Source organism: Drosophila novamexicana, unplaced genomic scaffold (assembly GCF_003285875.2).
Source record: "Drosophila novamexicana strain 15010-1031.04,08,12 unplaced genomic scaffold, DnovRS2.1 tig00002146-arrow-arrow-pilon, whole genome shotgun sequence".
Classification (NCBI taxonomy): Eukaryota; Metazoa; Arthropoda; class Insecta; order Diptera; family Drosophilidae; genus Drosophila; species Drosophila novamexicana.
The window spans coordinates 106,069-121,214 of NW_020824948.1; the positions used below are offsets into that span (position 1 = coordinate 106,069).

Sequence of the window (15,146 nt, forward strand, 5' to 3'; positions counted from 1 at the left end):
TTTCTAAAACTGTTTAAATTTGCTTCTATGTTAACGCAAAATCGCGTCACTGCACTTTACACTGCAATTAAATAAGCTGTAAACACAAAAAGCCATATCGTATAAACATGGCGGCTGCAATTGGCAGCCAGTGGTTAGCTGCGGGTGGCAACTCCGCCTGCTTAACAGTAACAGCGACAATACACAACAGTTGTGCCACTGCTGCGTCGCAGTTTAACATAAACCTTTTGTTTACCATCGTCCAGCGCCATTTAGCCTTCAGCTCCGGAGGTGCGCACAAGCCCAACCGCTCGCTCGGCTGCTCCCAATGCACACGCTGGCCAACAACAATTGCCTGACATGCCTGCAGAAACTGGACGCTGACGGACAGGTGCCGGCAGCGCATGCCATAGACGTGGAGCTGCAGCGTCTGCTGGTGCAGCATTTGGAATGGCAGCCAACCGAATTGTCCAGCGAATGGCTGCCCCAGCAGCTGTGCACGGCCTGCCACCAGCAGCTGCTGGGCTACGAGCTGTTCCAGCAACAGGCGAACGCTTGCCGCACCGAGCTCCTGTCCATGCTGCGACAGCGGACGCGCCAGGAAGTGGCCGAGCCAACGGCCAGCGTATTCGAGATTGTGTACGAGGAGCCGGCGCCCGATGAGCAGCAGCTGCAGCCGGAGCAGCTGCTCGAAGCGGAGTGTCAGGATAACCCAACGCCGCCGCCTCCGCCGCCGGATCCAATTGATGAGCCGGCTATGGAGGAAGTGCAGCCACAGCCCATCGTGGAGCCAGGTGCACGGCGTCGCAGCAAGGGCCTGAAGAACAGCTTCAAGTGCGTGCAGTGCGGGCACAGCTTTGCGCACAGCCTGACGCTCCAGGCGCACGTGCGCAAGGTGCACGAGGGCAGCAAGCGACCCTTCCAGTGCGATCGCTGCGACAAGGCCTACAGCTTCATGGGCGGCCTCTACACGCACATCAAGGAGATACACAGCCCCCAGGAGCGCTCCTATCGCTGCGACCAGCCCGGCTGCGAGCGCGTCTACATCAGCTGCATTGCCATGCAGAAGCACAAGCGGCTCAAGCACAGCACCGCTGCCGCGCCCGCCCGCAAGTACGTGTGCGAGCAGTGCGGCGCCACATTCAACCAGACAGCGAATCTCAAGTATCATCGGCGCACCAAGCATCCCACCGCCGACGAGGCGGCGGCCAATGCGCGCGCCAGCGAGCAGCACTTTTGTGATATATGCCAGAAGCACTTTCACTCCCGCTACACGCTCAAGTATCACACGATGCAGCAGCATCAGGTGGACGGAGTGGATACGGGTGCGGGCGCGGGCACGGCGGGCGTCACGATGCACGAGTGCCAGGTGTGCGGGCGTCGTTTGGCCAAGCGTTTCATGCTCGTCCAGCACATGCTCATGCACAGCGCCGAGAAGCTGCCGTGCGAGCATTGCGGCCGTCTCTTTGCCCGCAAATTCGAGCTGGAGGCGCACATCCGGGCGGTGCATCTTAAGCTGAAGCCCTTCGGCTGCAAGTACTGCGAGGAGTCGTTCGCCTCGCGCAAAACCCAGCGCCATCACGAGTATATACACACGGGCGAGAAGCCGTATGTGTGCCAGGTGTGTGGCCAGGCGTTCCGCCAGCAGACGTGCCTCAAGAACCATGGCCGGGTGCACGAGAAGAACAAGTAGGCCGCGACCAGGCGGGCGGGAGTATTTACATAGTTTTTAGTTATATTTCCAAATATATATGACACTTAAATCTAACTGTTGGCTTTTGTGTCACCTGGCGGTGGCTCCAGCTGATGTCGCTCGCGTTCTATGTAGACGGGCAGGTCCTCCAGCGGCTTGTAGTACAGATGCACCGCCTGGGAGCCGGCCATCATGGCCAGCATGGCGCTGCCCAGAAACTTCATGTACTGGCCCCATGAAACGCCCGCGGGCATGCCTAGGCTGTCGCTGTGGGTTGCGGCTGCGCCAGGTGGTGCTGCTGCTCCTCGATGTAGTTCTTGGCCTGACGCCGCTTGAATGTGCGATCTGTGAATTGTACAGAAAGAAGTATTAGATCTTTTCTGAGGTTTCCATTGCGGCGCTGGCACTCACAGAAGTTCGTCTCGCCCACGGTCCACTTGATCATGGAGAACTCCAGCGCTGCGCCCAACACAAAGAAGAGCGGCAGGAATCTGTAGATGCCAAAGCGCCGCTTGCCGGGCCAACTGTCGAGCAGACGTCGCACCGAGCTGCTGTACAGACTCATCCGGCGATTATATAAGCAGGCCGCCTAACGGCTGCCCAGGCAAACTGCCTCCGCTAACGCTTGTGCAGTGCGTTAAAAGCAACTAATTTTGTCGGCGCTGCTGTTTGCAGCTTAGCTCTGAAACCGTTAATTTAATTTATCAATTGATTTAAAATAAATAATTTAAAAATGCGAGCTGTGTGCTTTCAACTGTCAAAATGTTTCGTTAAAACAGCTGTTTGACCAAGTGGCAACGTCGGCCACTGGTCAGTGTATTTACATGCTGTTAGTAGGCAGTGCATTTACATGCTGTTGGTACGCAGTGTATTTACATGCTGTTAGTACTTACAGGTTTAAGAAATTCTTTGCATGGCTTATTGTAGCTAAAGTAGTCTGTCTACTTATTTCAATTAGGAATTTTAATATTATTTTATTCAAAAAGACAAATCGTACCTGTCGTCCGAACAGCTGTTCAACGCAGTGGCAACATCACTGGCAGCCGTTACATGCTGTTAGCTCTTCTTGCGTTGCGCTCTGAATCTTGCGTTTACGCATTGTCTGCTGTTCATAGCAGAGGACAAGCACATTCTGCTAAGCTGCTGCATCTTGTGTTTTAATAAAACATGTTATTAGTCCTTCCTTACCCATTTTGTAGATCTGATGCTCTTTAAGATCCTTTTCCATACATCACTTCACGTTCATGCTGTGCTGCATCCATTTTGCTCAATATACTGGATTACGTACATATATCGCGCACTCTGCTGCCTTGGCACCTTACGTGCCCTGTTAAGTTTAACATGCGCTGTTAGGCTTACGTTACATTCACGTTTGTTTAGTATTTCCATTTATTCAACACGTAAACAATTTCATATTTGCAAAAGCATTTGTTTTAAACATATGCATACATAGTAAACAAAACTTCAAATATGATACACAGCCTGTTCATAGTCAACAGCAGCGGGTAAGCATGGCACACAAAATGTTTGGCATATGCCAAGTTATCGCAGTAAAAACAAGAACTATGTTGTTTTATTCCCCCACAGCGAAGTCTTTCTCGAGAAGCACTGGCGTTCGGTTGTCTCGCGCTCCGTTTGCGAATACTTTCTCGATGCACAGCGTGCCGCACCCTACGTAAGTTGCCTGCCACGTTTCCATGCATCCACGCTAAGCGCGGAGCCTTCTTCTTCTTGCAGGATGTGCCGCCTGTTATTGCCACGCCCCATTATTATCTGATCACGGTGCAGCGAGACAGCGTCTCCCTGGTGGCCGCCTGCAAGCAGGAGGTGCCGCCGCTGTTTGTCATCGAGTTTCTGCATCGCGTTGTGGACACGTTTCAGGACTATTTTAGCGACTGCTCCGAGTCTGTGATAAAGGATAACTATGTGGTCGTCTATGAGCTGCTCGACGAGATGCTCGACAACGGCTTCCCCCTGTCCACCGAGAGCAACATACTGAAGGAGCTAATCAAGCCGCCAAACATATTGCGCACCATCGCCAACACCGTCACCGGCAAGAGCAAGTGTGTCTCGATCCTCTAGGCGTTTCTTAAGAGGATAACCTAATTCATGTGCTTTTGCTTGCAGCGTTAGCACCATTCTGCCCGTGGGCCAGCTGTCGGCCATACCCTGGCGTCGCAGCGGCGTCCGCTACACCAACAACGAAGCCTATTTCGATGTCATCGAGGAGGTCGACGCCATCATTGACAAATCCGGCTCCACGGTGTTTGCTGAAATACAGGGACATGTACGTAGACAAACTAAATGTATATGTATATTGTTGCTTGACAGTTCTAATCCTGCATAATCTGTGCACACTAGATCGACTGCTGCATCAAGCTGTCCGGCATGCCCGACTTGTCGCTGTCCTTTATGAATCCGCGTCTCTTTGACGACGTCTCGTTTCATCCGTGCGTGCGCTTTAAGCGCTGGGAGGCAGAACGTCTGCTCTCCTTTATACCGCCCGATGGCAATTTTCGGCTCATGTCTTATCACATTAGCTCGCAGTCGGTGGTGGCCATACCCATCTATATACGGCACAATTTTTCAATTAAGACCGGCGAACAGGGTCGCCTGGATTTGACCATTGGGCCACGGAACACGCTCGGTCGCACGGTCGACAAGGTCAAGCTGGAGCTATCAATGCCCAAGTGCGTGCTCAACTGCGTGCTAACGCCCAATCAGGGCAAATACACGTTCGATTCGGTGAGCAAAACGCTCTCCTGGGATGTCGGACGCATCGATGTCTCCAAGCTGCCCAACATTCGCGGCTCGGTAAGCTGCAGCCAGAATCAATCGAATTGCGATTAATGTGAGTTTTGATTTTAGGTCTCCATCATGCCCGGCAGCCCAATACTTGATGCCAATCCGTCAATCAATGTGCAATTCCAAATCTCACAGCTGGCCGTCTCCGGTCTGAAGGTGAATCGCCTGGACATGTACGGCGAGAAATATAAGCCCTTCAAGGGCGTCAAATATCTAACCAAAGCGGGCAAATTCCAGGTGCGCATGTAGCTGCATGCCCCCAACAACACGCCGCGCACGGCCCTCTACTCAGCTTTAATTAAGAATAACAAAATAACAAAAACCTAAAGAACTTTAGTCTAATGTTCAACATTTGGTTATATTTGTACTGCTATTTCCATTATTATAACTTTATACTATTTTATTTTATAAACCATAAAAGCTACAAACTTGTATCCATCCTAAATGTATATATATACAACTATATGTCTAAAATGTATAAGATGGCTTTCTTATGTTATTTTTATACACTGTCCATAAAAGAGCTGAACGGTTCATATTTAGGCTGCAGAGTGTAGAAGAGATCTCTAGACCCTATAAAGCCTATATATTCTTGGCTCAGTATCAAAAGCCGTGTCGATGTGGTCACGTCCGTCTGCCTGTCTCTGTGCAAACTAATCTCTCAGTCTTATATATGTCTATATATGCCGCAAACGGGCGGATCGAACTACTATATAATATAGCTGCCACAGAAATAATTGGCTTAAATTAAGTTCTTATGTGAAGAACTTTTTACTTTCACATAATAATTAAATATACTATTTTGTAGTCTTAAATGAAATACAAGAAATTGCAGAGAGATCAAAGCAAACAATGAATCGGCTAGCAAATATTTCAATATATATGTTAAAAATAATTTAATGAACATTTTATTAGCTGGCTCGAAGGTCAAAAATGGAAGCGTCGCCAAAATCAACATTAAATAATTAAATATACATGTGCTTAATAAATTACATAAAAAATTAAATGCTAAAAGTGCAAGAAAACAAAGCAAAATATGGAAAGGTGAATGAATGTAATAAATGTGTCTAATACTATAAAAATATCAATAATAAAAAATAAAATATTGAATAAAAAATGTATTTAAAATAAGGGCAAGAAAAACATAAAATAAATATTATTTTCAATTAAAAGATTCAATATTTAAAAAATAAATAAATATTTATAAAACTTAACTAAGATTTCCCAATAATAATAAAAAATAATAGTAAAAAAAATTAAAATAATAAAAAACGTATTTAAATTTTAAATTTTGAAATTATTAAAAAAAAAAATAAATAAATAAAAAAACTATGCCCACAAAAATTGTATCTTCTTTTTAGGGGGAAGATGATTTCTTTTTTAATATTCTTTTTTTTTTAAATAACTTAACAAATTGAAGACACATTATCAGCACCTCGTATACACTGTTCGGGGGCATTTTCTTAGATATAGTCAAAAACGTGGTCTATACCCTAGAATTTGATTCAAAGATGCATAAATATATGCAAGCATACATAGACACACATACATACATACATACATACATGCATACATATATACATACATACATATATACATACATACATACATAAATATATATATATATACATACATACATACATACATACATACATACATACATACATACATACATACATACATACATACATACATACATAAATATATATATACATACATACATACATACATACATACATACATACATACATACATACATACATACATACATACAAGAAAAACAACAAAAAAAAATACCAAAAAAAAACACAAAAATAATACCAAAAAAAAAAACACCACTTCTAGCTTAGCGTGAAAAACTGCAGAGCCTACTTGAGTTCTTGAGAATCGAGGAGGAGAGCACTTGCTACAAATTCGTTTTATTTAAATTTGCAGCACAGCGATAAACCAGCTTCGTCTGCATTTTGTATTAGGGATCAAGCATGCATGCATACATATATATATATATATATATATATATATATGCATACACATACAAACATACACACACACACACACACACATACATACAAAACCACACAGGGTATCTGTCAGTCGGGCACAATTGCTTTTCTGCATTTGCTGTGATAAATGTCAAAGCAATTGCAACTGAAAAAATGTTTTAATGCAAATTTCAAGTGTTGTCTTTGTGGTCTGTGTGTTGTGTGTGTGTATGTGTGTATATGAGTGTGTGTGTGTGTGTGTGTGTGTATGTTGTGCGTCGCCATATTTAAAACTGGCTGCTAAGAATCTTGTTCGCCACTTGACGGGCAAACAAGTTGCAAGTCCGCTGCGACTGCGGCTGTGGCAACTCGGACAGTGCCTGGCAACAAACCTTAATGCCGAAGCCGAAGCCGTAGCCGTAGCCAAAACCAAAGCCAAAGCCAATAAATTTAAATGAAAATGCAAAACTTGATTTTTGATACCCTGTACCCAATTGAAAATGGTTGTGAAAAAGCGGGCATATTGCAACAAATCGAAATAGACAGCTGTGAAGCCATACAGTACATCGTACATCGTATATCGGATATAGTATATCGTATATGGTATATATATTGCGAGATCATATAGTATATATCGTATATAGTATATATATTGCGAGGTAATATAGTATTAATTGGATATCAAGGCTTATATCGTAAATAATATATCGGATATAGTATATCGTATATAGTATATATATTGCGAGGTCATATAGTATAAATAGTATATTGTTTATATCCTAAATCGGACATTGTATATACATATATGGCGAGGTCATATAGTGTTTGTTGGACACCAAAAGTCTTATATCGTATAAACTATATCGTAAATCGAATTATGTACATCGTATATCGTATATGGTGTATCGCATATGGTTTGTTGTATGTGTATTCCGGGGTTATATAGGATTAAGGATATCGTATATACGATAAACACTATATCATATATAGTTTATCGTATATCTGATCGTATATGACATATTCTTTATATCGTATATCGTTTATAGCATATCGTTTGTATATTATCGAAAATCTTAAATTTAAAAAAAAGTTTTATGCGCCTTTTTTCCTAGATTGAACTATTTACTCGGCAGCTCGAAGCTTTTTACAGGGTATCTCGTGGTCGGACACTCGCGCCTAGAGCACTCTTGTCTCGTGTCTTTTTCTTACCCTTTTGCCAACCAGGCAAGTCGCAGCGCATACACATAATGTATATGTATATAGCTATGCATATAGATTTCGTTGTACACATATTTATATATATACTGATACACTTGTATATACCCTATACATACCCTTGCATTTTTCGTTGGCAGCGGCAACCGGTTCTGGTCTGGCTCTTGGCTTCGGGTCTAGCTTGGGCCGTGCTGGCGTGCAACGGTAGCCAACAAGCGCCACCAGCGCGTAGGATACGCCTCTGAGCGAACCCAAAGCTAGACATGTTATACACACCCAGCACACACACACATACACACACATACACACACACACACACACCACCCAACACAGCGCAAACACTTCGCTTAACTTGGCCAAAATTGCGAGCGTGGGAAACGTTTTGGCTTTGGTCCAAGCAGGCGCAACAAGCTGCATGTGGCATGCCACATGCTGCGCCTGGCCTCTGGCAAGCCTGCCCCATGCGGCCCAGCTCCAGAGCAGCTCATTAGCCGCCCGCCCATTTGGGCCAAGTTTGTTGCATAAGTCTTTCGTTTAGTTCACATGAAATTTTCCATTTTCTTTTTTGTTTTTCTCTAAAAAAAAATTCTACAAAATTGTAATGGCATTTGGCAACAACTTAGTTTTGCTCTGGTAATTGATATCGGTTGATGCCATTAATATTATTATGCACATATTAATATTTATAAAGATTCCGTTCCGTACAGCCCGCAGCAATTATTCCAAAGTGTTGAGATAATTGTGTGTGAAAAAAAAATAATACAACAGAGAGAAGACAGAAAAAAGTGTTGAATAGTCATTACTCAAAAGCAGAGAGATAGAGAGAGAGGGAGAGAGGCAGTGGCAGGGGGAGGAGAGTGAGAGATAGACTGAGAGGAGAGAAATGTGAGAGAGGCAAAGGGAGAGCCAGAGAGAGAGAGAGAGAGAGAGAGCGGGACGGGGACTCGACTTATTTGAACATGACAATTGCAGAACTTAATGGATAAACTGGTTTGAGCTTAGACATTTGCAGCTTCAAGTTTTAATCAACTTTCAACTTGAAAAAGAAAAAAACTCTTCTTTAACTTGCGACATTCGCAAGAAGAAGTTAACAATTTGAGCACAGTAATTGCTTGTCAATCGGACACAGAATTATGCATTAAAACTTTTAGACAAAAAAAAAACCGATTTAAGCAAGAGAATTCTAGTCGGCAGTGCCCGACTAGTAGATGCCCTAAGCCCAGCTGGCAATACAAATATTCGAAAGCTTCTATGCTATGCTTCTTCTTACCACTATCTATGGTGGCAGCATTCTTGCTTAAATGAAGTCCGAGCTCTATGAAATTTTGAGCGCCTTAAGAAGGCATGCCAAAGGCCAAGACTTATTCTGGCTTAAAGAAAATGATGCCATATAATATGATGCCATATATATGCCAAACGCACTAATATTATACAAAATATGCTATTTATAGTTCGCTTTCTAAGCCAAAAGAATATTGTCTTCCTTTTATAAGGCTTCCCATCTAAGATTCATGAACTTAAAACAAAGACTAGCCTTCGTTCTTTAATGTCGCATTCTAATGAAGTTTTTTTTTGAAATTTCACATAATTTTCAAGTTATTGAACAATTTGTTATCATTTGGAAAATATTTGGAAAATAAAAGAAAAATTCATCTTTGAACTAGAAAATCGAAACATGTGTGCACAGACTTTTTGCAGTGTTTCGCTGGCAGGCAGATCAGATTACTTAAGCACATTTTTTGGCTAGTTAGCTTGTTAACGCCTGGCCAGGCCATACACACAGACGTGTACACACACACACACACAAACGCACAACCCAGACTCCAACCCAGTCTCCAACCCAGCCCCAGCCCAGCCCAGCCCCAGCCCCAGCCCCAGCCCCAGCCCCAGCCCCAGCCCCAGCCCCAGCCCCAGCCCCAGCCCCAGCCCCAGCCCCAGCCCCAGCCCCAGCCCCAGCCCAGCTTTTAGCCCAAGAGCCAGCTTATTGAAATCGTTTTGCTTAATGCTCCAGTTTTGTAATTGTGCTGAACAAACTGAAAACTAAACACTCGGCCGTGTGCTAAGTGCTTCTCACTAAATGCAAGTGCATGCCTCGGACATGCCACGCCCCATTGCCTATTGACACCACATCCCCCCATCCCCCCATCCCGCCAGCCGCTCAGACAGCAGACACCTGCATATTGCTGATAGATAAATGATGACTTGGGCGTGGCTTGAATGCCCTTCAATTGAAAAACTTTAAATAATAATTAATAAAAACCAAATAAATTAATGCATAAAAACATAAATATTAAATAAATAATAAACAAATGATGCATAGATAATCATAAATAAGTTATAAAAAAAAATGTTTTTAAATAAAAATTAAATAAATAATACTTAAGAAATAAATACTAGTTCTAAATAATTTAATTACTTAATTACTTATTAATTAATGTAATATATTAAAGCAATATTTTATTTGTAATTTTTGATTGATTGATTTTTTTTTTCATCCAGAGATTGTAATTCTCTAAATGTCTGAAAATTGTAAAAAGATGCGACGAATTTTAGGTTGCTTAAAAAAAGATTCTTATAAATATTAAAAAGCTAATATGACATTTTCAAGATTGAATTTCTTGGTACAAGAAAGTTTACAGTTCTCACATATTTTACGGAGTAAATAAAAATTCTTTAATTAGGAGAAAGTGCAAAGTATTGTTAAGAGAATTGGGAACTAATAAAAAATTAATAAAAATGCTTTTATATATAATATATATATTTAATATTATTTAAAGCTGGTTTTGGCGAATTTAATATTATATTATATTAAATGTAGATTATTATTAAAATTAATTTTATATTTTTTATACTTAACTTCTTGGATAACACAAGATATCTATTGAAATTTTGTCTATATCAGCGCAAGCTGATCATTAAATATATATATAAATCGATAACTGAATATAACAAGAGCAAGAGCCTAACCACATCGGACTACTATATCATATAGCTCAAGAAGCTATAGTCAAAATTAAAATCATTTCTTTTCAAGCAGATAATCTGGATCAAGTTCCAAACTTACGAGCTTCAGTCCCATCTGTAAAGCTCGTTAAGAGATTGTCTTTATACATATCTAATATCTATTACGATCTAATGGCTATGATAATTATTTATCATTTGGTCAAAGCTGATCACATTGTTAATTGACCGAGCTTTGGTAGAGTATATTGAAAATCAACAAAGCAAGCGACAACATGCATTTGTCATTAGCAACAAGGTTTCTTTTTTTTTCTGTTTCGATATCAGCTTTTTCTCTCACTGTATGCATAGCGAGTCGTGCAATTGCATTTGTTTTCAATTATAATTAATGCAACTTGTTCGCGGCACTGTGCAAATGTTTGAGCTGCAAATTGTTGCTTGTTGTCGAGGCAACAAATTGCGAGCGTCAGAGTTCTGCTTGAAAGGCAAAACCGATGCCAAAATTGAAACTGCAGCTGAAACTTGAGTCCGTTTGCCCAAAATCCAAAGTCTAATAAGCGTCTGGCCAGCTAATTAGAAACGCTGATTGTGCCCCAAACACACACACACACACACACACAGGCAGGCAGAGAGAGAGACACACACGCGGCGACTGAAACGTGGGGCTCACACGAGTCTGGACAACGGACATCCACACGCTAAATTGCAGCGACAGACGCTGCCGACGCCTCGTGTGTGCTGGGCTTTTGATACCCTATAAAACTGGCATAGATATGTGTGTGCAGCTCAGCTATAAAGTCAACTAAGCAACGTTCATTGCAGACCGAACAAATGCAGTTCAAGTTACAGAGAACTCTTCATAAATACTCTATAAGACTCTATATAGACTGAATGGAACTATTGTTAATGCCCATTTCACTGGCTGGCGTGAAAGATTAGCGGAAAGCGGTTTAACTTTTCTGAATATCATTCGTTTTTCCATGAATTTGTGATTCTTTGATGGGCGTTTCCACTTTTTCGGTTAATCGAAATGGTAAAATTCAAATTGGAGTTCGATTTTTGATCGACTTTAAATATTCATTAGAAAGTCTAAATTAAATAACTGAAAATTATAAATTAAATTAAAATAAATAATAAAATAAAATATAAAATAAATAAAAATAAATTGATTTAAATTAAATTAAGTAATACATTAGTAATACGCTTCTAGAAGTATTTTCTTGCCGCAGGGTTGGCTAACATGATTGGGCTGTGGTTTTACCAGCTTTGTCGCCTTATCGTTGCTTATAATTCTCAACTTGTTTTAGCTTTGGACTGAGTAAAAGGCCTTGCAGATCTAGAAACAATACCAAATTTTGCTGATATAATCGGGAGTTTCTTAAAGTAGCTACCCCTTGAATTTTAAGCCCCGTTCTTCTTGGTCCGAATAATCTACATTAGATTTATAAAATCTGTCCGTTTACTGGTCATACATATGACACCAACTTTCCTGGGTTAGCATTAACAAAAGTTGACTCTGATTGATTGAAACGCAAGACATCTCATTTTCCACAGCCCGATGTTTACCTAACCAAGTAAAAACAATTGGAAGTGCTCAACTAGAAGATACCCTGGTAGAAAAATACGATCTTCAGTTGTGCTTCTTCCCTTGTTGTCAACTATGGGCGCAATTATTCTAAAATAACTTCGGTACTTAAAGTCCGATCGTTGTGCAAAACCATATTCGAAAATCGATATATATCGATTTCATGGAAACGATTATTTGCAATAGACGTCAGGATTTCGCGTCTCTAATCCCTAAATTCTGTCTAAGATTGAGGGTTGCACAGATATCGACTGTGATACTGATGCTGACCAGGAATATATAGTATATATAATATAAGCGCGGAGAAGTCTTCTTCCGCCCGTCATAATATAATACGTCTAAGTCTGTCCTTAATCGAACCAATCTGTTTTCGGGGATGAAAAAAACTATTTCCGGTTGATTTCAGTTTTGCCCTTTGCTCTATATAGCCCAATATTTTGAGCTCGACTGCAAATATGGTTGATACTTAAGCGAGCCAAAAAAAGGGCAACTGGCAGTCGGGCAGTCGCGTCTTGTACTCGGCCCGTTTATGTGGCTGTTGGACGAGCTCATTAAAAACGATTGAAACTTCCGCAAGAAGATTCCGAGACGACATAGCTAAATAGCCAAATGGGCCGAGATATATATGCATATCAGGCGCATATATATGTTGTTCCATATAGCTTCAAATTAAGTTTTTGGAGCACAAAACAAAATAACGCAAATAATGTGTGAGCTCTGTCTGTACGAGGTGCATGTTTTAAAGAGGTCGTCGCACAGTGCACTTTGAATGGAATTAACGGAGGGCGAAGGGCGCGTCAGGGAGTGCGTTTTGCGGGGGAGTTGCCAAATTCCACCCGCCCCACCCCACTCCACCCCGCTCGATACTGAGTCACTTTTGCTGCTTGTGCTCATTACGCGTATGTGCGAAAGCTAACCAAATGTCCAATCTATAAACAAAAAAGCACCCAAAAAACTTCCCACATGAGGATTTCCATACAAAGTCAACGGCTGGCGATAAACATTTGCCGAATAACGAAAACAAGATAGAACACTTCTTTTTTTTCCCTGGCCCCGAGGTTGAAATACCCTTACAAGAGGCTCAGCTACTTGGCATGGATCCTCACCTCCAATTGCCTAAAAGATATCTTGCAGCCTGCGGCAAATGCACTCTGCACGTGCAAGCTGTACTTGTCCTTTCTTGCTTGTAATTCGCAACGAGTTATAGCTTTAGCAATGCTCGAGTCGTTGGCAAGCTCTGCTGCTATTGCAACTGGAATGTATTTGAAATAGAATGGAAAATAAAACAATTAGAATATATATGCTCTACAAACTGTGCACCCAAAAATATCCAACGAAACTTGAGCTAGTGCAAAGGTGGGAAGAAGGGGAAGGGGCCTTGACGAAAAAAAGGGGCCTTAGGTTGGGCTTTAGCCCATCGATAACTGCGCTATGCTAATGAATGTGTTTAGAATGGATTGATACATTTTTTTTTTTTAAATTTGATAAAATTCATGATAACGCAAACAAATATTTGTCGCCTGACCAAGTAAACAGAAAAAGAGCGAGCAATTAAATAACTGAGCGGAACGTGCAGAGGAGGGAGGAGAAAGGGAGGGAGGGAGGGTGGTAAGGGGCGGGGTGAGCAGCGTGACAAGCGAGCTTAAATTTAATTACCATTATTTAAATGATTTATTATCATAAACCAAAAACAAAATTAACACTGATTTATGAAGCTGAGCATATGTTTATACACTTACATAAGAAAATATAAATAGTTGCTGCTTCAAATTATTATCATTGTTATCATTGTTAATATTCTCATTATTGATATTATTAATATATTATATTTTTTATTATTAGTTTTTTATTATTAATATTATTAGAACATATATTATTCATAATGATATTTTCATTGTTAATATTAGTATTTTCATTAATATTATTAGAACATTATTCATAATAATATTTTCATTATTAATATTAACATTTTCATTATTAATATGATTAATATTTTCGTTGTTGATATTAATTTTATAATTTCCATTATTGATATTTATATTATTATAATTATAGTTTTAATTATCATTATCATTAGCATTAGCATTAGCATTATCATTACTATTATTATGGCTCACGTTCATCAGACACTTTTCTATTAATTTTGCTTTGGAAATTTTTAATTTTAAAAAAGAAATAAAAATCATAAATTTTGATTTAGGTTAAATATATTTAGTGCATGCTTAGTAAAAAGACAATGAAACGAATTTATATCTCATTAAAAAGCCTAATGAAATAAATGTAATCAATCAACTGTGATTTAGGCTAATTTCGCAATCAAAGATTTAAAAAATAAGAAAATTGTTCTTATGTTCAATGCCAATGGGCGAGAAATCTGTAACAGAGACGAGACGAGTATCGAAAGGTCGAAAGCCATTTCGTATATTGGATGAAGTTTGTTTTGACTTTTGCCCAACTCAAGAGCAGGTCACCGATTGCTACAAATGCCTCATCGATTGGTGCGAAGAGTTTTTGTAAACGATTTGAAGAGAAAACTTATGGACAAGCAATTCAAACGAAATTCATTGCATATAAAACTATATGAACATAAGATCTGTTAACAAAAATTAAATCCAGATACGTTTAACACCAGGTCAGACGAATACAAAGGAATTTATACATTGAGAACAATTAACGATTAATGATTAAACCAATGCCGATTCACAATCTAATTATGATTAAGCATTGCATTTCTTCAAAAACATTTCAAAAAGTCTATGGTTAGTTCTTTACAGGTATTGGTCAATTGGTTAAAGATTCGAGTTAAATCATAAATATGGTCATATTATACACACGTAAAATACAAAAAAAAATGAATACATATTTAATACGATGCGACAGTTATTCGTAAAAATAATTGTTTCAAATATTAATTACAAAAAAATTC

At 40.3% G+C, this 15,146-nt stretch overlaps 4 protein-coding genes across 4 annotated transcripts; 2 read left to right on the forward strand and 2 right to left on the reverse strand.

The window, feature by feature from the left end:
* The first annotated feature begins 130 nt into the window (after positions 1–130).
* Positions 131–1,733, forward strand: LOC115768976 (zinc finger protein 93). Its single transcript, XM_030713692.1, has one exon. It carries the CDS (start codon positions 308–310, stop codon positions 1,670–1,672), a length of 1,365 nt encoding a protein of 454 aa, XP_030569552.1. The 5' UTR covers positions 131–307; the 3' UTR covers positions 1,673–1,733.
* Positions 1,729–1,947, reverse strand: LOC115768978 (uncharacterized protein C12orf73 homolog). The gene has a single exon (XM_030713694.1). The coding sequence runs from the start codon at positions 1,924–1,926 to the stop codon at positions 1,744–1,746; it is 183 nt and encodes a 60-aa protein (XP_030569554.1). The 5' UTR covers positions 1,927–1,947; the 3' UTR covers positions 1,729–1,743.
* On the reverse strand, positions 1,838–2,441 carry LOC115768977 (small integral membrane protein 4). The gene is made up of 2 exons (XM_030713693.1): positions 2,084–2,441; positions 1,838–2,017 (listed from the first exon to the last, which is right to left on the reverse strand). The coding sequence occupies exons 1-2, from the start codon at positions 2,235–2,237 to the stop codon at positions 1,929–1,931; spliced, it is 243 nt and encodes an 80-aa protein (XP_030569553.1). The 5' UTR covers positions 2,238–2,441; the 3' UTR covers positions 1,838–1,928.
* Positions 2,442–2,868: 427 nt separating this feature from the next.
* LOC115768979 (AP-3 complex subunit mu-1) lies at positions 2,869–5,489 on the forward strand. Its single transcript, XM_030713695.1, has 6 exons — positions 2,869–3,177; positions 3,260–3,347; positions 3,410–3,735; positions 3,800–3,959; positions 4,034–4,486; positions 4,541–5,489. Exons 1-6 carry the CDS (start codon positions 3,143–3,145, stop codon positions 4,724–4,726), a joined length of 1,248 nt encoding a protein of 415 aa, XP_030569555.1. The 5' UTR covers positions 2,869–3,142; the 3' UTR covers positions 4,727–5,489.
* Positions 5,490–15,146: the final 9,657 nt, after the last annotated feature.

What these genes read in the sequence shown, in the direction of transcription:
- LOC115768976 (XM_030713692.1), top strand. Translation starts at nt 308, where the DNA reads ATGCACACGCTGGCCAACAACAATTGCCTGACATGCCTGCAGAAACTG.
- LOC115768977 (XM_030713693.1), bottom strand. Translation starts at nt 2,237, where the DNA reads ATGAGTCTGTACAGCAGCTCGGTGCGACGTCTGCTCGACAGTTGGCCC. An exon ending in CGTGGGCGAGACGAACTTCT is followed by an intron (nt 2,018 to 2,083) that starts GTGAGTGCCAGC and finishes TACAATTCACAG; the next exon opens with ATCGCACATTCAAGCGGCGT.
- LOC115768979 (XM_030713695.1), top strand. Translation starts at nt 3,143, where the DNA reads ATGATACACAGCCTGTTCATAGTCAACAGCAGCGG. An exon ending in TTGCTGAAATACAGGGACAT is followed by an intron (nt 3,960 to 4,033) that starts GTACGTAGACAA and finishes TGTGCACACTAG; the next exon opens with ATCGACTGCTGCATCAAGCT. An exon ending in TGCCCAACATTCGCGGCTCG is followed by an intron (nt 4,487 to 4,540) that starts GTAAGCTGCAGC and finishes TTTTGATTTTAG; the next exon opens with GTCTCCATCATGCCCGGCAG.
- LOC115768978 (XM_030713694.1), bottom strand. Translation starts at nt 1,926, where the DNA reads ATGCCCGCGGGCGTTTCATGGGGCCAGTACATGAAGTTTCTGGGCAGC.